This window comes from Agelaius tricolor, unplaced genomic scaffold (genome assembly GCF_023055355.1).
Source record: "Agelaius tricolor isolate 1412-34295 unplaced genomic scaffold, bAgeTri1.0.p SCAF_2, whole genome shotgun sequence".
Taxonomy (NCBI): Eukaryota; Metazoa; Chordata; class Aves; order Passeriformes; family Icteridae; genus Agelaius; species Agelaius tricolor.
Window position 1 is genome coordinate 25,127,643 of NW_027269262.1, and position 21,815 is coordinate 25,149,457.

At 38.5% G+C, this 21,815-nt stretch overlaps 1 protein-coding gene across 1 annotated transcript; it reads left to right on the plus strand.

Annotated features, from left to right (window-relative positions):
• The first annotated feature begins 27 nt into the window (after nucleotides 1–27).
• Nucleotides 28–19,723, plus strand: NSUN2 (NOP2/Sun RNA methyltransferase 2). Its single transcript, XM_071454585.1, has 19 exons — nucleotides 28–255; nucleotides 337–494; nucleotides 668–772; nucleotides 883–988; nucleotides 1,598–1,669; nucleotides 3,246–3,330; nucleotides 4,118–4,310; nucleotides 5,297–5,371; nucleotides 6,463–6,593; nucleotides 9,575–9,648; nucleotides 12,649–12,779; nucleotides 13,347–13,443; nucleotides 14,560–14,735; nucleotides 15,252–15,344; nucleotides 15,737–15,872; nucleotides 17,093–17,173; nucleotides 17,395–17,533; nucleotides 18,469–18,508; nucleotides 19,155–19,723. Exons 1-19 carry the CDS (start codon nucleotides 169–171, stop codon nucleotides 19,558–19,560), a joined length of 2,385 nt encoding a protein of 794 aa, XP_071310686.1. The 5' UTR covers nucleotides 28–168; the 3' UTR covers nucleotides 19,561–19,723.
• The last annotated feature ends 2,092 nt before the right edge of the window (nucleotides 19,724–21,815 follow it).

Below are 21,815 nucleotides of genomic sequence, written 5' to 3' on the forward strand. Positions count from 1 at the left end.
CGCCGGGAAGCGGCGCTGGGAGAAGGCGGGCCCGCGCGTGCGCGCCGGGAGCACGCGGCAGCCGTGCGGTCTCTTTGGCCGGCCGGGAGCGGGACGGGAGCGGGGCGAGAGCGGCCGCTCTTCCTCACGGCGGGGCTGGTGGCGCGGCTCGGCTGCCGCCTGGTTGCCATGGGCCGCAGGGCGCGGGACCGCCGGCGGCAGCAGCAGCAGCGGCAGGAGCGGGGCGGCGGCGGCGGCGGCAGCGGGGACCAGGCGGTGAGAGCCGGGCCGGGGGAGGTGAAGCGGGGCGGGGAGCACCGGGGCCTCCGGGCTGACGGCGGCGGCGCTTTTCTTCAGGGCTGGGCCGGCGGCTACCCCGAGATCGTGAAGGAAAACGAGCTATTCGAGCGGTACTACCGGGAGCTGGGCATCGTGCCCGCCGGAGAGTGGGACGCGTTCATGGCGGCGCTGCGGGAGCCGCTGCCCGCCACGCTGCGCATCACCGGCTACCGCAGGTACGGCTGGGGGCTCCCGCACCGCGGCTGCCAGAGCCGCTGGCACACGGGGAGGTGTCCCAGCCACGGCAGGGGGGTGGAGCTGCGCCATCCTTAGGGCTCCTTCCAACCCGGACCATGCTGTGATTCTGTGCTTCTCCATCCGGTGTCCCTCCGGGTGTCTCTCCATGCAGCCACGCCAGAGAGATTCTCCACTGCTTGAAGGAAAAGTACTTCCGAGAGCTGCAGGACCTGGAGGTGGATGGCCAAAAAGTCGAGATGCCGCAGTCGCTGAGCTGGTGAGTGATCTGGTGGGGAGATCAGGCATTCTGCATGGTTCCCTTCCACCAGCCTGGCTCATCCGTATATTTCTTCTGCCTCTATTCTTTTCCCGTCTCTTTTCCACCAGGTATCCTGAAGAATTAGCCTGGCACACTAACTTGAGTAGAAAAATCTTACGCAAGTCCCCACAACTGGAAAAGTTTCATCAGTTTCTGGTTAGCGAGACAGAATGTGTAAGTTTTGAATAGATCTTTATTTTTTTCTGGCATATCCTGAGCAATGTTTTATTGAAATACATCATGAAAGATGGAGACTCTACTTTTTCTTTCAGAATTTGAATAGCTCAGAAGAATCTGGATTTTGTGGTGCTGTTGGTAGTGGTGCATCTAATGATTCTGGTGCATAACTGCAGCTACAAATATTTGCCTAAACTAATTGCATTTTTTTGTTGTTGGTGAGGATGTTAAAATGAGTCCCTGGAAAATGATCAGTTGCTGTTAGAAACCAAATGTTTAGACCTGATAAAAAGTGCATGCATGGGCATGACAGCATTTAAGTGATGGATGTTTGTCACTTGATTCAAGTGATTTCTCCTCTCTTTTGAGTGGAAACTGCAGAATTAATACAATTGGAGTAAATACACAATTACTAGAAATTACAATTGGGTGAGATACTGTGATTTTTTTTTTATTAAATTCTAGCAGAATTTAATCCTAAGTTTATAGCAGTGTGTTTCTGACTGCTTTCTTATTTTATTACCTAGCAATTTAAGAGTTTAATTGCAAAAGAAATGCATTCTTTCATGGAATGAAAACAGATTTAGTTTCTTTTTTCCTCTCAAGGGAAACATCAGTCGTCAGGAGGCTGTTAGTATGATCCCACCTCTGCTGCTTAATGTTAGCCCTCATCATAAGGTAAGTCTAGAATATAATGTGTGCTAAAGTTTGTTCCCTGAAATTAGCTTAATTGAGCTACAAATCATAAGAGCAGTATCATGGCTGATACTCGCTTCTGTTTTGTGTTGGTACATTTTATGCTTTCTGCACATCAACAGCAATGCTCAACTAATGTTCAGATCACAAAAACTTTATGAGAGGAACATCTCCTTTTTCAGCTGTGTGTAATACCCAGCAAAAAACACTTTGATTTTAGGCAATTGGATAGTCTTATTTCCAAAGTGTAAGTGTGTTTAGCTGCATCTGAGTTATGTATTCTTGTTGCAATCTGCTTTTAAAGTAACTGTTTTTAACTTCCTCTCTCCATCACACTGTGAACAGATGTAGTTTTCAAGATGCAAGTGATAATATTCCCTACCTCATAGATTTCACTCCTCTATGCCTTTTGAAGGAGCTGAAAAATTCTACTCTATAAATAATCTGTTAGATGAAATATTTTGGGTGAGCTGAAACATGCTGTTGGTAGTGGCTAAACACTATAGGGTGCTAACTTTAACTGAAGTGTGTAAGGAATGACCATGGTATTTCCTTAGGGCATGCCACGGGAATGAGGATATCTAGTAGCAAACTTTCTACTCTAACTTTGTGATGTTTTCATACTCTGTACTTGTTTGCAGACTGAATCTGTAAGGTGGCCTTATTCTCTTAATCTGTTAAATTAATGAGCTAGTTGCCTTTTTATCTCAAGCAGCCACATTGTGTTCTTCTTTCTTAAATTTTCATGCTGTATCTTAACTTTATCACTAACATGTGTTTTAAAGACTAGTTTGTACACAATTGTTTCTATATTAGCAGTTCTTAGCATCTATGACTTTTCCCCTTTTTTTCTCCTACTTTTCACCCCAACCCAGTCTATTTTTATTTCTGTCTGGAGTCGAACACAGGGCGAACACATTCATCTTAATGTAAAACACAAATTGTGGGGATATTTTTGCACACACCTTACATTGTATATGATAAGCTAGCAGTATATAGGCTTTACCTTGAATGTATAATTTGGGGGAGTATTGCAGCAGTTTCCAGAAATGTGTGTAAGATTTCATAAATCAGGCTAAAAATAGGTTCTTTATTGTCTCTTGTGCCAAAACAGCAAATGCTTAATGATGTAATGCTGCCCTGACTTGTCATTTAGGGCCTTTCATGGTCCTTAGTGCCTTATTTTAGGAGCTACTTGTTAGGACCAGAATTGCAGGTTATTTTGCTTAACCAGCATGTTCTGTATGTCACGTCTTCCACAAGGATAAAATTAATGATTGTCAAGCATTTCCATTTCATTTTTAATCTATTTTTCCCATTTAATTTTCCCCCACCATCAGTTTACTGGACAGTTTTAGAGTATGTTTAGAGTTTTGGAGTATATTTAGCCTTGTATATTCTTCATCATTTTTTGTACTTTGTTTTTTTCAAATTGGTGTTTAGAACAATCATAATTCTACATATTCAAAAATACTTTATTCAAACATGAACATAGTAAATTTCTCAAGCACTGAAAAAGTACAAAGCAGGAATTTTAAAAATTTTCTTACGTTTGTAGATTCTAGATATGTGTGCTGCTCCTGGATCTAAGACTGCCCAGCTCATTGAAATGTTGCACGCAGACATGAATGTTCCTTTTCCTAGTAAGTCTGGAAAACTAAAAACTTGTGACTTGGAATTTCTGCTTTTTCTTGTAGTAGATTGTTTTAATGTCACAGATGAGTAACTGCATTTAACTACATACTGAATTCCCCAAGGGGTTGTTATGAGATTAAAGGCACCCATTTGAAACTTCATGGACTTCCTTTGCTTGAAAAACAGACATGAATTATATCTATCTTTTCAGTTCAAATTACAGTACGTGTGATTAGAGCTTTATTTCTGTATATAAATCAGGTTTACTTAGTAGATGGCAGCCCATGAGCCTCTGTGCTTTCATGGTATCCTGCAAACACTGGATTAAGCTGCTTTAGACTTAAAGAAATTGTGATATTTATTGTTTTTGCAAGCTTCAGAATCTTCTTGGTTTTGTTTAGATGCTCACAGAAGATACTGCCCCTTGACACTGTAAAGTTGCAGAGAATATGTGGATTCTTTCTGCATTGTACTGAAACTTTGCTGAGGTAGAGATTGTCTTTGGTGACAGTGGAGGTTTTTTCTATTTTAGAGATTTTTCTTTAAGAAGTTGAAGGGGCCTTGGCTGTGTCTTACTGCCACAGGATGGGAGGTAAAACTGTTGAGACTGACACATCAGTTAACCTTTAATATGCTTTAAGTTATGCTCAGTAAGGCCTCCCCTATTCATGAGCAGTCTTTTAAGTAAAAATCTTGTGCAAGGTTTACAGAAGTCTCAGAGATAAGGTAATAAACTATGTAAAATTATATATCTGTTGAATAATAAAGCATTTTCCCACTATTTTATGTTCCCAGGTGGTTTTGTAATTGCCAATGATGTTGACAACAAGCGCTGCTATTTGCTGGTTCATCAGGCTAAGAGATTAAACAGTCCATGCATCATGGTGGTAAATCATGATGCCTCCAGCATTCCTAACCTTCAAATAGATGTTGATGGAAGAAAAGAGATCCTCTTCTATGACAGGATTTTATGTGATGTCCCCTGCAGGTACCTTGCACGTAAACTTGAATACATGGATTTTACTGTTTTAAGTGCAGTGCTAAATTTTTTATGTTACTGAATTGTGCCTTTTGAGGAGGTTAGTGAATTAGGATTTTTAGTTTGGAATGCTGTTGTGGTGTGTTTTATGCTTGTTCAGTTTTCCCTCCATTGTTCTCTCAGAAAGTCCTGCCCTGTTACCAGTTTGTGTCAATCCCCAAACCCCTCCCCAGTTGTCTTGGTTACCAAATGTATCTTTCTTGTTCCCCACCCCTGGCAGCCTGCCTGTCACTCGACACCCCTGCCTCTTTTTCTAGAGAGTTCGGGCCAGGGTGTCGAGTGATTGGGTTAGGGGCCAGGGTCCCTCCCGCAACTGTGTTTGATGGGTTCTCCGATCATGCCAATCCTTAATGTATCCCTCTCTGATTTGCTATCTTTCACCCCTCCCACCCTCTGTAAAACCGAGGCTTTTTCCCTGCCTCGGGGCTCTCAGCTTCTTCCACCGAACCTGCACGTTTCCCTACCAATAAAACCGCCCCCCGAAGAAACTGAGGGTCGCCTCTTCATTTCATCCTGCGACTTCGGAGCTCTTTACTGCGGCCACACGTCCGCAAGGCCTGACATCGCCTTGGGCACAAGGCCCTGACTCCGGGTTGGGGAGGTGCCTGACTGGCTGGAGGTTGGCTGGACACTTATCTAGCCTGGGCGTTTCACTTTTCACTGGCCACTGCTCCAGAATGCCTTTTAAGTGTGGGGATACAGAATTGAGGTGAATTTTTTCATTCCAAGTGGTCCTTAAATTTGATCAGTTAAAGGGCTTCAAATTTTGACCTTATGTTCAGGACACTGAAATACAAAGGCAGCGAGAAACAGAACAGTGTAGGAGAACTAGTTACAAGGGAGAGGGATTGCTATTATTGTGCTGCTGTAAATGACTTTGATATGGAAAGAGTCTTACACACAAATAATACAAATCTCTTTGACCTCTGTTGCAGTGGAGATGGAACCATGAGGAAAAACATTGATGTATGGAAGAAGTGGACAACACAAAACAGTTTGCAGCTCCATGGGTAAAAATGCTTATTGCACATCTGCACTTCTTTCATTTTTCTCTCCTTTTTCTATATCTTTAACATCTGCATGCATTCACATGTTAATATATGACAAAGTAGAGACTAGGAAGAGTCATTTTTCTCTCAAATCAAGAGCTTTGTATTTCTGAGAGGAAGTGTAGGGTTTCAGATGTGAGGAGGAAAGCATGTGATTCTAAATTGCTTGTACTGTTTTGAATAGCTGTCAATCTAAATCAATTTAATTGATTTAGACAGGATAGCTAATAAAATGGAACAAATCACTTGGTTGGGATTCTTAGCATTTAGGCAGGTAAAATACTGCTAGAAAATACAGAAAGTCGTAAAATTTATTAGTGATATTTCAGAGTCTTTAGGATTCTAGAGATCATACACAAATTCAGTTACCTGAGATGGATTTATGTAAACTGATGGTGAATGAGTATTTAGCCTAGCCATGGTAAAATGTAGTGATTGAAAAGATAACAAAACTCAGAACATTTTACTGTGTATTTTTAACAAGCTGGGGATACCACTGGTTAGTGTGACTCAGCTGACCTATGACTTCTTGGCAACTCATTAATTATTGCAGGTCTCATTTTGGTTGGAAGTATGTAGGTAGGGTCTAAATCATGGTTCACCTCAGCGATACCTTTCTCAGAAGGCCACTGCTATGTTATCCATAATATTGTAATATTATTGTAAGCTATGTTGTCCATAATACTTGTAATAGTCAGATTACTCCTCATTTTAACTGGATTTCTGAGAAGAGTCATATTTTCAGTGTTATTTTTCTAGAGTTCTCCATAATAAAACCAATTGGGCACTAGAAAGAAAAAAATATGTTCAAAGTTATGCTGTGTTAGTGTTAATATTGCTAATTGTTGCTTTAATGTAATAGGTGTCATTGTGAGTGTGTCTGCAGTATAGAGTGCACTAAGCCTAGTTCAGCACTGACTATAATTTGTGTACTTTTGGCAGCTGTAGAACTCCCCAAGTGCTGACTTAGTCCATGGAGAGTTGTGTGTCTGCAGTAAAGCTGTTTGTGTGTTTCTGAATGATAGCTGGCTAGACCAAGGGTGTTCTGTTAGTTTGCAGTTGAGAATTGCAACCCGTGGTGTTGAGCAGCTGGCAGAAGGCGGGAGAATGGTGTATTCCACGTGTTCCTTGAATCCCATAGAAAATGAAGCTGTGATCGCATCTCTGCTGGAAAAGAGTCAAGGTGAGAATGTAAGCTTGAACAGAGTGGGAAACTTCTTTTTTATTTTTTTTCTCCTCAGCCCAAAAAAGGCTATGCATATGATGGTACTAGTGATAATCTTAGTGTGGGTAATATGCTGCTACTTTGCACAACTGTGGAAATCTTTTTGTACCAATAGTATTTCATTAATCGTGCTATGAACAGTCTTCTTAAATGGGAGTGAATCAGCTGCAAATACAATACCTGGAGTTGTGTTAATGATGCAGAAGGCTCTTAGATCAGTGGTATTCTGTCTTTGTTATCCGGCTCCCACTAACTGCTGTCACTGGTTGGAATAGATGTCTGACATCTGTAATTCCTTTGGAAAACCCAGTGTGGAACATTGCTGCTGTGCACTATAGGAGTAAAAAGCCTGGGGTGTAGTTAAGCAGTTAGAACAAAGTAATTGTACACCAGTAGGTGGGAGTCACTGATACCTTTAGCATCCTTTGCCCCACATTGTGACATGTTTGGATTTTTAATGTGTTTAAACTCACAGGGGTTTTTTGCATTTTTGGCTTGAATGTGAAGGCTGAGGTTACAAGAGGTGGAAAAACTGAGACAAACTGGGAAGCTGCACTGCATCACTTTGTGATAGCAGGGTTCAGTAGCCCATTTAGTAGCTGGTGTATACTGTTTTTTTCTGAATCAATAACCTGAAATTTGGAAACATCTAATTGATTTGGCATGGAAAGTTCCGCAGACTTTTTAAAGTTGAGTCTTTTACAGAGCAGAAGCAGCTCTATTGCTCCTGGAGCTGCACTTACTCTGGAAGTTGGTAGCTTGTTTTGTGTAATGTTTGCTTTGTGCCAGTAGCTATTCTGGCCCCAAATTATGCATGAAATTTCATTGTCTTAGAAACAGCACTTTAGCTAAAGTGCTTGCAGGTTAATTAGGAATTGTCTATGTAATTTCTATTCCCACTCTTCTGTGCACTGGGGCAGCTTCATCTTATGTCCTGTGTGCAGCTTTGATCGCTTCGATATAAGAAAATTATTAAACTATTAGAAAGCATGCAAAGGAGGGCAGCAAAGATGATAAAGGGTCTACAGGAAAAGCCTGATGACGAGTGGCTGGAGGAGACTGAGGGGAGACCTCATTGCAGTCTGAAACTTCCTTGTGAAGGGAAGAGGAAGGGTAGGTGACCAGTGACAAAACCCATGGGAATGGCCTGAAGTTGTGTCAGGGGAGGCTTAGATTGGATTACAGGCAGTTTTTTCACCCAGAGGGTGGTTGGGCACTGGAACAGGCTCCCCAGGGGAGTTGTCACAGCTCAACAGAGTTCCAGAAGTGTTTGGACAATGCTCTCAGGCACAGGGTGTGACTCTTGGGGTGTCCTGCAGAGGGCCTGAGTTGGACTGAATGATCTTGGTGGGTCCATTCCAACTCAGCTTATTCTGTGAAAGGACATTTTTATTTAGAAGTAGTTTCTTTGGTAATCATAGACACGTTTCCAGGACATTACAGTATGCTTGGCTTATTGAAGGCCATAGTAAGCAAGCATTAATTTTAACAGTGACAAGATTGGAAAGCATTAAGATCTAGTTGGTACAACAACTCAAAAGCAGTAGGATGTAGAGGCCAGCAATTGCAGCACCTGGGGGAAATTCAGTGCTTTGAAGGAAGGATGGGCTATGATGTTCAGATCTAGACTCTGCCCAGTGGAGGTATTTTGAGGCATACTTGGAGGCAGTGATGTGTCCCAGCAAGTGAATGTTATCCTTGGAACTTGAACACAGGTGTAGCTTAAGAAGGCAGTAGTAAAGAGGCAGTGCAGTGGTCTGCAAGGGGCATTGTACCTCAAGAATTAGTTCAGGTCAGTCCAGAAGGTTTGTTGGTAGTTCTAGCAGTGTTACCTTGCTGAAGCAGATGGGTGAAGGAGATGAGAGATTGCTTTTCCCTTAGGCATGAGGGAGTAGGGAGAAGGTCTTTTTGTACCATGTAGCAACTATTGGAAACTGTAGTGCTTCTGACAGACTCTTCAGTGCCTGATAAGTCTGATGGAGTCTTGAGACATCAACTGAAGTCGTGCTGTAGGGAGGCAGGAGTATTCAAAGGATGGATACAAAGCATCAAGTGTAATCACATTTGAGATGTCATTTTTGAATTTTTCTATGAATTCATCTATCTCCTTTTCATTTATTTAAAAGACTTACTTAAGCTGTCACTGTAAGAGTAAATGGTTATAGTCATGTAGGACAGGTTGCTAAATTGTGTACAACATGAGGAAAAACATACCTGACTGTTAAATATCTTAAGTATTTAGAATCACAGAGAAGCAATGCTAAATTATTATTTTCTATGGAGATCACCTATTTAAGCAGTAAATTTTTATATAATTCCTTCTGGACTTTGGGCAGCTTGAAGATTCTATTCAGTAAATTAAGCTGTTGATGTTTCTTGTAGTAATTTGATATATTTTAGGCACAGAGTCTTTTGTCATGTTAGTGTTAAACAGTTTGGAATTTTCCATTCCGTTTTAAAAATACCATTCTCTTTCCTCTCTCATTGGAATATATTGGGATTCTAAGTCCTTGAAGTTAGAATATTGTAGGCATTTCAGAAGGCTTAGTTATACTAAAAGTTATTCCCTGAAAAATACTTAATCAGTGTAATAAATCCAAATGCTGAGTAAATGAGAATTAGAACTTCAATGATTCCTTTGCTTAGAACACTGATGTTTAATGATACAGGTTGTAGAGTATTTCTCTGCAGCTGCTACAAAAATATCTAACCATCATATTTTGGGTAATTTATGGTTACATCTTATGTAGTTATTATTAACAGTTCTTCTCACCTTCTTTGTTAATGTAAATGGTATAGCATTTTATTTCTTGAAAGTTTTAAAAGGTACTATTCGTAAAATGGCTTAAAACTTTAGGGAGAACTATTTTTATAAAAGTCAATTTGCAACATAACTCTTAAATTCTGTTTTCAAAACGTTTATGTTCTTGGGATTTTAGGTGCCTTAGAACTTGCTGATGTCTCTTCTGAGTTACCAGGTTTGAAGAGGATGCCAGGAATTACAAAATGGAAGGTACTTAACCTGATATTTTTGTTAAGTTCTTGGTCTGTAGTAGAGTGTTAAATTAGGGAAATTCTGAAGTGTAACATGTCACAAAATTACGTTGAGCTGCATTAATGGCAGAGATTTGATGTTTAGGGGAGAGAGCTAAGCTGAAAGTCTTTGCAAGGGTAGGTTCTTTTCTCCTCATCTGCTCTCCCCTTATCTCTAGGTTTCTTTCCTCTGTCTCCTATATTTTCTTGCTACAATTCCCTACTGTGTTGTATGTGTGTGGCCTGTAGATGGCAACATAATTTCAGCCACTTTTAATGTTAGCCATCCCTCTCTGTCTTCAGGGTCCGTGAATGTTAGATTCTGCAGTGCTTCAGCTGATCCATTTCTTTCATTTGGAAGTAAAAGCTGTGAAACTGTTTCTGCAAATAAGCTGTAAAACCTGCAGTGATGGGACTAATCCTAGAATAGTAAGAGCATCCTGTATTTTGTTCCAGGCCTTAAATTATTTCAGTTTTGGAAACAAACTAATAGGGAGGGGAAAAAAGCCAAAGCTGCTTCAGCTTCCTGTCAAGAGTATAGTCAAGAAAAGTAGAAGCCATCCTGGCAGTGGGGAAAGATACTGATTAAATTTTAGTTATGAGTGTGTGCCTTTGCAATACCATTGGGTCTTCTGTCTTACCATCTCACTAGTCTCTTGCAATGCCAGGTAGGTTAATGCCTGTGTACAGGCTAATGAACAAGATCCAGGAAATAAAGATTTGTATATGTTATGCAGCTCAGAAACTAGTTGATTTCTTTCTTCTTACAGTTCCTAAAGTTTACACTGTATACTTGTACCTGAAGAATAAATGTAATGCATAACTGTGGCTCTGTGATCTTAATTTTACCTTTTTTTGGTACTCCATAAAGGCACTATATATATATTTATATAATGATCACTAAGGGTATTTTCTATTCCCTGTAGCATCTATTCTCTGTTTGCAGTTGAAATATAAATCTCCATAATAGGTTTTAAAAACTAGTCTGATAAAATGTGTTGAAAGTTTGCCAGACTTTCTTCAGACCTGATTTCCTGCTACTGTATATTATCATGCCTCACTGGCAAGGATGTCACTATGGATGTATTTACTTAATTTGGTGCTCTTTTTACTTGGTGTAGTCTTTTGTTCCCTGGTGCAGCATTTTTTTTCTAGGAGCTCTGTGATTGATTGCATTGAATATTCCTGGACATCAGTTGACTGTAAATCTCTGGAAACAGCAAAATCAGAAATAAGGTTTTGTTCAAGGGACACTTGGGTGCTTGGAAATACCATTCAGTGCCCCCTCCGTAAGCCAGACGATGAGTGAATTCCAGTGAATTATTTTGGGCTTGAAGGAAGACACCTTCTTAACTCCAGATTTGGTCATCTGTTCCTGCAACACTTTTACTCTTCCTTCTGCTCTAACAGGTGGTCAGTAAAATGTGCAATAGAGAAGAGTTCAGAGTGTTCTTTGGTGCTTTGTCGTTCTACCAGTCACACCAACTTACCAGTTAGGCTGGCACACCAAAACTGAACAGCACAGGACTGATATGCAGTTTTTCCAGTAAAACCAGAATAGTTTTTTTTTTTAGACTTTGGTTATTTATCAGTCCTGTTGTTGGTTTTTCTCAATCTTGAGTTGTGACTTCCAAAGAAGAGCAGTTCAGAAGTACAGTCTGTCTTGTCTCCTTCTAGCACTATGAAATGTAGCATATTTTGACTTGAAAAACTAATTCTGAAAGTACAGTAATTTCTATTTCAGGAAATGTAGAAAGGCACAAGGTGTGATCTGATCAGTGTCTGAGAAGTGCCAGACTTCATGATGCTGAAATCTGCATTCCAAAGTTCTTAGTGAAATTGTAGTCTAGATAAATGTTTCATTTCAGTTTCCACTGGAGCACTTGATTAAAATTTCAAGACAATCACAGTGAGATGCATGAAACTGCTTCACCATATGTGCCAGTCCTGAAGTTGCCATCACTGCAACTGCTTTACTTTGTTGCCTTCACAACAAAAATGTGATTAATTTATTTCAGTGATTAATTTTATGCATTTGCCTTGTGCATCCCCATTTGGGACCCTTCTTACAGCTTTAGCATCCAGTACAAAACCAGGCATCTAGAGCTCTGAAGTCAAATTTTCCCTGGCTTATTTTTTCACTTTGGTATCCTTGCTTGAAGAACATTCAGAATGCCTTCCTGTAAGAGTTGTGGCTCTAACCTTCTGCTTGTATCTTAAGAGTCCATCAAAAGCTTTGATCCTTAGCCAGACTGAGGTGATGTTATGTCTACACAGTGTCTTAGAGCAGATCTGTAGATAAGTTTTGAGTTCTATGTAAAGGTACAGGTGCTAGAAAATTCATGGGGATGTTTCTTCAGCAGCTCTCCACTAACACAAATCTGCCAGTGACTTGTATATGCCTGTGTCATGCAGCTTTCTACCTACCAAACTGTTGTGTTGCACTCCTGTATATTTCTTACGTAATGAAATTGGGATTCTTCAGATTTGATCTTTACTAGACTGCAGTAGCTCTTTTCCCATATATATATATATATATATATGTATGCTGCTTGGAAACACAATGCTTCACAGCCAGTCTCATGGGAAAAAAGGAACAGTGTGTCTTAAATCTCATGGCTCACTGATCTTACATATTTCACCACTGTCCTTCCACTGGATGTTGGTGGTTCACATGTTTTAGCAGGTTAACAGAGATCTTTGTAGTTGATTCAGCATCAATCTGCACTTTGACTGTAGGCTTTTTTTTTTTTTGAAGCATATGAAGTGGAGCAAAGAGGTGCAGCTGGCAAGAATCTCCTACTCTGAAGCACACACGTACAATGCACAAAGAAACAATACACTTTAAAGAACTTAATTTTCTGTACCAGAGAATAACTTCTTTATTTGGTGTCAGAACCTTGGTTTGCAAGTATTTTAATTAAAACTTGTGAAATGGTGACCTATATTCTTCACTGAATTTATATTTATCCCTTTGAAGGTGATGCTGAAAGATGGACAGTGGTTTGAGGAGTGGAAAGATGTGCCTTCAAATAGACAAACACAAATACGTCCTACTATGTTTCCAGTGAAAGATGAAGAGAAGCTAAAGGCAATGAATCTGGAGCGCTGGTAAGTTTCCCCAGAGTAAATCTTAGGAAGATTTGATGTAACATTTACAGTTGTGAGTAAATTATAATTAGGTCAGATTAAGAATGTGTAGGTTTGAGTATATTTTGATGGCTTCATATTAATGGCAGTGCACAATATTGTAACTCAGGAGAAATTACTGCAAGCTGCATAAGAGAAATAAGTGCTCACGTGAAAAGGTCAAATTCTTTGCATCCAATAGAGATAAATAGTCAAAATTACTGAAAAAATATGCAAAACTTTAACATATTGACAGTTTGACTTACTTGCTTTTAAAGACCTTCCACAGCTATTCTAAAAATATTGTTTAGAAATGAGTCATTAAGACTCAAGTGTGAACAGTGAATGAATGTGTTGCGTTGATGCAAGTAATTTTGCCACAATGCTCTATTTAGATCCTGTTTCTAGTTTGATAAATTAAATCTGCACAATCCTACTAGGAATACTTACCTTATCCTGAAAGTAAGTATAAATGTGAGCCTTCTAGTGTTTTGTGATTATGAATGCAGTGATGAATGTGCTGCAACATTTTTTTTATTTTCTTTCTAGTCTTAGGATATTGCCACATCACCAGAACACAGGTGGCTTCTTTGTGGCTGTCTTAATAAAAAAGTCTCCAATGCCATGGAATAAACGTCAGCCTAAGGTAACTTCCTTTAAATTATCTAAAATGTAAATTGCTAATAATGTTTCAGGCTTTGTTTTTGAGTTTGCTCATAATAGAAGACAAACTACAACTGTTCTGTATCTGCCCTTCAGTTATAGTTCAGTGTGTCAATTAAAAATAAATTCCTAAATCCATGAAGTATTGAAAAAGTACTTATGAAAAAACCATGAAAACTTTTAAAATAGAAAAAAAAATGTAAAGAAAGGGGATTTTGAAATAGTAGTTAAATAACAAGCTAAATCTTGACCCTAAAATTAAGGCTTTGGAAGAATTATAGAAGAAGATTATATCGGATAGCTAAAGCTGTCACTTCCTTCAGCTGTGTGTGGTCCCCTGCTAAAAGGCTTTTTTCTGCTGTGTTGTAAGCTAATTCTGATGTCAGTTTATCTCACTCTGTGGCTGGTTGCTCAGGAGTGATTCACTAGCAGATTAGCAGATCAGCAGCACAGGGAATGGATGTAAAACTGTTTGGAGCAGCAGCTTCAGCCATCTGACTTTAATCCATTTGTTGTCAATTGTCTTTAAAACCCTGTCAACAGGGTTTTAAGTTGATGTGATTTATTTGATCTCTTAGATTGTCATGTCTGTGAGAACTTACGTTGTGAATCCCTTTTAGGTGTTTATTTGATTTGCTTCATCCGAACAACTTATGAGTAAAATGTATGTGGCAATAGGGAAGCAGCATTTATTCAGAAGTAAGCACCCTCCAAATAGTTTTATGATGTTCTAAGTTAAAACATCGTAGCACTCTTACAGAAGGTGTGCAGCAGCAGGATGCATGTGTCATTTTGAGTGTTGGGAGGAAAACAGCAGATCCTGTTTTAAAAATCTGAGGGCTTGAACGTGATTTTGTAGATGGTACAGAAATAGCTTTCTTGGACAATTGGTGTGAAACTGTCCAGATCAGTAGTGGAGGTAAATGCAATTTATAGTGGTATCTTGATCTAGTAATCAGATTAACTCCCTGAATGGATCTGTTTAAGCACTTGCATACAAATTGACAGGAATTAAGCACATACAAAGAGAACATAGGTGCCTTCTGTTACAAGCTGGATACTACTTTTGCTTTTTTGAAAATACTGTAATTTGAAATAGGTTCATCAGAAATTACCACAAAGAACAGGAGATACTGAAGTGACAGCAGCTAATTCAGGTAATGGTTCTGACTGTATTATTGAAGAACCAACACTTGCTGAAAATGAAGAGTCTAAGAAAATGCAAGAATTGCAGAATTTGGACACTGAGCAGAGTAAAAAGGAAGGAGTATGCGGGTAAGGACCATGTCTAAGTATTTGCCCTGTGACAGGTCTGCAATTCCTGAGTATTCTGTAGTTCTTTTGTAATTTAGAAGTTAATAAAAAAAATTAATGAATTCATTCAGTTGTCTTGCATTTCCAAGTTTTCTGTCTTGTCTGTGATCCATTCAGCAAGTTTGGAAAATAACCAGTTTTCTTATTAGCATTTGATAAGTCTGTTAATACTTTCTTCTCTGTTAAGGGAAAAAATACTTTCAGAAGTTGGAAGATCTGTATTGCCTTCACAATCATTCCATCAGAAATCTCTGTTTACTTGTTTTTGTGAACTCTGTTTCCAAGCACTGCTTGACTTCCTTATTTTAACAAGTTAAACTGTGTGTAGTGTTAGTCAAGCACAAGAAAATGCCAATATTCTCTTTGGCATACTGTTTTTACAATAAGCCAAGCGTTGACTAAATGAACTGAATATACTGATTTTAAAGCAAGTGAAATTTTAGTGAAATTTACAATGCAATGTTATTTCCTTTTTAGACCTCCACCATCTAAAAAAATGAAGTTGTTTGGTTTTAAAGAAGACCCCTTTGTGTTTCTCCCTGAAGATGATCCATTGTTCATTCCTATCCAGTAAGAAAAAAGATGTGTCTGTTTTGGCAGTATGATTCCTATTAGTTCAGGGATGTTAGTAGTTCAAGTTTGGTTCATTACAAAGGATGGGTCTTGTTGGTCTTGCATAACAGCTTTTGCCTGACTTTGCACCAGGGCCCCCTCTCCTCAACACTTAAATACTTATATGAAAATAGCCAACTAGAGTTTGCACTGGAAATTTTCCAGTGTGTCTCAGTGTCTATAACAGCTTGTCTTTTCTGATGTCATGCAGCTTAGAAAATCTAATCTTTGTGTTCTGAAGCCAAAGTGCTAAGTGCTTGCAGAGATAGCTGGAGGAAATGGGCTAAACCATGCATTTTGAGGATGTGATTTTATTGCTCAGTTAATCAAAACAAGTGTTATGGCCACAGGAAGTTTTATGCATTGGACCCATCATTTCCCAAGATGAATTTACTGACTCGGACTCAAGAAGGAAAAAAGAGGCAGCTGTACATGGTTTCTAAGGAGCTAAGGAATGTGCTTCTGAACAATAGTGAGAAGATGAAGGTATGGTTCACAAGCATCAGTGTATATCTCCTTGAACTTGCCAAGTGTACTGTTTACATAAAGGATTAGCCCTCTGACAGGCTGTATTTTTTTTTTTTAGTCTAGATTAATGTTTCCTCTCTGTCCCTCCTGTGGTAGAGATGAAAAGTTGACTCTGAGAGGAAAATAACATTCTCTGAGATGAAAATCAGTACATATTGGGTGGGTGAAAGAGAACTTAAAAGTAGAGAGAGGGAATATATGTGTTGTGTGTGTGCCAACATTTTTATGTAATCTTCAGGTAACTTTACATGTTTACATTGACAATTTTCTATTTATCACCCCCTTAATTATAAAGGTATTAAGAGCTTTGAAAGCCAACCAAAAAGATAAGTTCAGCTGAGTTATGTACTGGCTGTATTACACAGGGATATTGTTTCAAAGTAATTTTAACAATTAAACATTTTGAAAGTTCATTAAGCTGAGTGAAAATGGGATAATAAGTAGTTTTTGTGAATAGAGGGAATTTTTTTTTATGATTCCCTGTGGAAAATGTCTTGCAAATCCTAAAGATTTGTCTCAAAAGTCATTGTGTAATTTAGGTTGGAATGAGGTTATGTAGTCCAGCTTCCTTCCTACATCAAACAGAGCTGACTTCAAAGCTAGATCAGATACATTCTGGGGACTCATCCAGTCAAGTCTTGAAAATTTTTGAGGATATTCAGTACATCTTTGCAACAGATTTTTGAGATGGGTAAACAATTATTCTTTTATCCCTATGCAGGAAATGGCTACATAACTGACAAAATTTTAAGAAACTCTTGCATTATATTAGGTAGTGAGGCTTTGAGTACCACAAAGGATGGATAGTGTCCAAATAGTGTCCAGCTTGTGTATTTTTTAAATCCTGTCCTTGATTGACTTTCCCAGAATCACACAGAAAATTCTTACTCAAACTAAAATTAAAATTAGATATTAGTAGTTTGTTGCCCTCTTTTTAAAACGGCCACTTCCTCACACTGTTCAGTTTTCAATATAGAAAGGAGTAAAAGGCATTTTATGTTGAGGGAGTGCCACATTTTTGTAGCAGGAGTTCCTTTTTCCCTTGAATAAGTTTTCACATTAATTCAGTATTCAGTGCAAATGAACTTTTAGTTGAAGAGTTGAGGAACAAACAAGTTCAGAGTGGTAATTTAGAATTTATGCTACCTACTGATGTTTATTGGCTTTGCTGTTTGCAGGTTATCAACACAGGGATAAAAGTCTGGTCTCGCAACAGTGATGGTGAACAGTTTGGATGTGCATTCAGATTAGCACAAGAGGTAATTGCATAGCACTGTGTTCTCAAAGGAGATACTTTGGTTTCCTCGAGAGCCTCATAAGACAGCTGGCATTAACTTTGTCAGATTAATGGTAATTGACATTTTCAGTATGGTTTAAAATTTTTTTTCTGGTATTAGGTAAAGTGCATACTGTTTTTGACATTTTTCATTGAGAAATCAGTGGTTAAATTTTGAAACAATTGTCTTTATTTATTAAACAGGGAATTTATACTCTGTACCCATTCATTCATGCAAGGATTGTAAATGTCTGCATAGAAGATGTCAAAATTCTTCTAACCCAGGAAAATCCATTCTTAAGTAAATTTAGCAGTGAAACACAGAAGAAAGTCAAAGATATGGGTAAGCCTGCTAATTTTGCTGTCACAAAATGACAAAATTATTATTCTTCTTTGCACAGAAGGCTATAAAATCCTGTAGCATAAACTGTGTTTGCTAAAAATTTGGACTAAATTTATCTTAAAGGTACTTGTTAGGTGAGTAAGCATTACTGAAAGCCAGTGTGCTGCTAGAAATTGTAGTCCTTTCTGATTGCAGCCTCTAAGGTTTTTGAGCTTTAGATTACAGAAGAGTTGCCAAACCTATGACTTCTGCAAAGTAGTGCTGTGGGACAGCATTTAAAATATCTGATGAACAAAGATTTTATATGTGCTTCTGGTTTTCGTGCTTGTTAATGCTTCAGTTGAAACTGTTTGTCATCTGCAATTGGTTGTCATGACCTTATGTATCAAATACAGTTACTCAGATTTGATTTTCTTATATATGGGGAGCAATGTCTACTCATATTAAACTTTTAATTTCCTCTACACTGAATGCTTAAAGATATGAAATTTGGTTTTCAGCCTTTTGTTATTGTTTTATTTCCAATTCATTGCTGATCCTTGTAGTTCCACGTTTGATGAGACAAAATGGGAAGAAAAAATGTTCTGAAGTTTGGTCTGGCATACTCTTATGTTCATTTTAATTAATTAAAAGTTTTTTGCTAGATTCACTGAGCAACTTAATCTGCTGTGTGGATTTTGTATTTTAATTTGTTTGTTTGAGATTTTGGAGGAGCCAGTGTTGGCAATTGCATCTGTGACTATGTAAATACTTTGGTTTGAAAAAAAAGGGAATAAAATCTGGTATTGTTTATAGTTCAGTGTACTGATGTGGATAACTGCTAACCATGTCATGCTCTGTGTTTGTCTAAAAACTTGTTTTCTTGAATATTTCCAGATTACAATCACTGTATCATTGTAGCAAGTAACACATCTGTTTTGTTTTGTTCCCTGTAGCAATGGGAAGTATAGTTCTGAAGTACGACCCAGACCCTGAGTAAGTAGATGTGTTGCTTTCCATTATGCACTCCTAAGACCTGGACAACAATTTATTTTCACTCAGCAAAAACAGAAGTAGAGGCATAGAGATGCAGTGAGGGAAACAGTAAAGCCATAGAGGATACAGAGAATAAGACAGGAAAAGAAGCTGTCTTGTCTGTGAATTCTTAAAAAAAAGCATAGAATTTGGCTTCATAAAGAAGAGCTGGTAGTTGTGCCAGTGATCAACAGATCTGCAGAATCTGCATGTGATTTCTTTGTTTGTTTCCCTGTAAAGTCCAGCATTTGGAATGGAAAAAGTTACTTCTTATTGTTCCTTTTTGTGGACAAAACTCTCAAGAATTTTCTAAATGTAAACTTTCATTTTGCTGTTCCTTGTAATAGTTTTCAACCCTGAGCCACAAAATTATTTTGCTTGCTGCAAAAACTTAATAGCATTGAGTTTCTGGGTTTTTGGCTTGCCTGCTTGCTTGTAGACAAGCAGGTGTCTGTGTAGGTGTTGAAGTTAAGAACAATGTACTTTCATCTTCTGTGAATAGTTACAAAATGCATTCAGTGTTAGGACTGAATTGGTGTATGGCTATAAAATGAAGTTTTGAAGATGAACTTTCTCATAATTGACTGAATTAACTGCTTGTTTGTAGAAAACCTCATGATCTTCAGTGTCCAATAGTGCTGTGTGGTTGGCAAGGGAAGACGTCACTGCGTGCCTTTGTGCCCAAGAATGAGAGACTTCATTACCTGAGGATGATGGGAGTTGAAGTGTTTAAAGCAAAGAGGAAAGAGGAGGACTTGGAAGACAAAACTGAGGAAGGAGTTCAACACAGACTGCTGCATACAGAGGAAACAATGGATGTGGAAGATAAAGAACATGATTTAGTACCAAAAATGGAAGCAGAAACAGGTGAAAAGTCTTCCCAGAGTCCTGTCAAAAGCAGTGCTATGGAAATAGAAAATAAAATTGAGGATTTAGATCAATCTAGTAAAAATGCCAACACTCATGTAAGCCAGGAAGGCAAAGACACGGATGCGAGTAATGTGAAAGATTAGGTTTCTTTCTGTATTACTTGGCAGCTTCCATGAGGCTCACATCCAGACTTTTGCTTTTAGCATGAAACTGTATTTTAAAATTTGGTCAGAATGGGATGTTCTTCTTTTAAAGTTGCACCTATTTTATATTTTAAATGAAAGCTATAAAGAAATTTCTCTTCAAGTGTGTCTTCTTTTTACCATTTAAAATTCCTTTTTATTGGTGGGTTTGTGTGTCTGTTGCTGGCAACAGACCAGGCACCAGTAAAATCTCAAGCCCGTATTTTTAATGGAACAGTGGTATGCACAAATGCACTGCACATGTGTGTAACTGGTCAAAAATTCCTTCAGAAGAAAAACCTGGGGTTCCATTCAAAGCACATAGATTCCAAAAACATTTTGTCTCCTACGATTGCTTATCCCACCTACCACCCAATATGGTTACTGTTGATAACTGCAGGTTCTTTAAAGGGTAAGAGAATCAGTGTATCCATACAAGGGCACATACAGGATATCTGACTGACAACCTGGTGCATGGTTATTCAGAAGAAAACCATGTCCAGCATCCTGGGGAAAAAAAAGCAGAATGCACTTTATCAGAGACTGATGTCTGAGGTTCTTCTTCAGAGTGATTAATATTGCTTGAGAGACCCAGGCAGTAAATATTGTTAGCTAGACCTTCAGGTGTGCTGAGTGTGCCTGGGAAGAGTCTGTGACCATCACTGAAATCTGCTGTGGTCATCTGTTCCTCTGTCAGTTCTTCAAGTGGCAGTCATCTCTAATTTTTGTAAGATAATTTGTTTATAGCTGAAATAATAGTTTAAAAGAAAAAGCATAGTGGTATATATGTTTTTGTATAGATGTTTAAAAGGTTATTTAGGTCTAGAAGGGTAATTTATTTAATCTGACTTTAAAAAAAGTTGGCTACCTCAGAGACTTGGAATATAAATTCTGTCCTTTGTGGCTTAGTTTCAGCAGTACTCTGTACTTCTGTCAAGTTGGTCTGAAAGGAAAATGACCAGCAGTATGAGGTATTGTCCTCTAGGACCATAGTGATGCAGATACTTGTTAGGCTTGTCAAGCAGAATTTTACCATGTCTGTTTTTATTGATGAAGTCTTATGCGGCTTGGATCATTTGCTGTACCTTGCTACAACAGACTTTTTGATGTCTGCCCTTGAACTACTTCATCAAAGGGAGAATTCTTGAGGGACAGACATAAAAGTGAAATAATGCCATGTCCTCTGATGAGATATTAGTCTCATGCAGTGAGGAACCATTGACAGGACTCATTTTCCTCTTGAGAGTCCATAAAATAGGTTAATAAAAAATCAGTTCTTGCCCTTGTATTTTGCCAAGGTTTGAGTTTGTTATTTGAGTAGAGAGCTGTGATGGGACAGCTTCTGTTCTGGCAGCTCCTTAGGCTGATGAGCAGCATAGCAGAATTTTCTTTTGAGCAGAGATGTGTGCAAAGTATATTTTTAATCCTTAAAGTATATGAGGAAAAAGATTTTGCAACTTGAAACTTCAAGCATATTTTCATATCTTTGCATTTATTCTGGCATATTGGGCATTTGAAATGGAAGAAGGGTGGAAAGGCCAGTGTCACTGACAAGTCATCATTGTATTCTGCAGTTCTCAGCCCTCAGGATGATTTGAATCCATCCAATCTTTATGTTCTGATGAGCTCCATAAATTATATAAAGGTCAAGTGTTAAAACCTATGTGAAGAAACAAAAATTTGTTTTGAATTATGCCTGCTGTTACTGTATCTACTGATGTTCTTGAGCAGCAGCTTCAGCTTCTTTTCAGTCAGTGGCTCTGCTAAGCATACAAGTTTGACAGGTTAAGCTGAGAAGAATACTTGTTGATATAGACAATCCAGCAGAAAGCAAACTATAGAAAATGAACTGTCCTGGTTAGAATTTTTTGACTGAGCTTATGACTGGCAGACTAAAATGAGAGTAGGAAGCTTTTATCTGGGAGCTAAAGAAAAGCACATTCTTGTGTCATAAACTGACGGAAATTGGGTATAATTTCTTAGACTTGTAATAGAGTAAGAGTCCATGATTTTAAATGGTCCCAGTAGTCCCATTTTCCTGTGTTATCTATGAATTTTTTTTTTTTTTTTTTGCTTTGCCCTTGGTTTTTTGGAGGTGTATTTTTTGCTGTCAAGTGCAAGTGGGAGAAAACAAAGAAACTAGGGGTTGGTCTTGTGCTATTCTGCAGTTTCTGTCTCCAAGCAAATCCAGAGATTGCAGATTTATTGTATTTTTT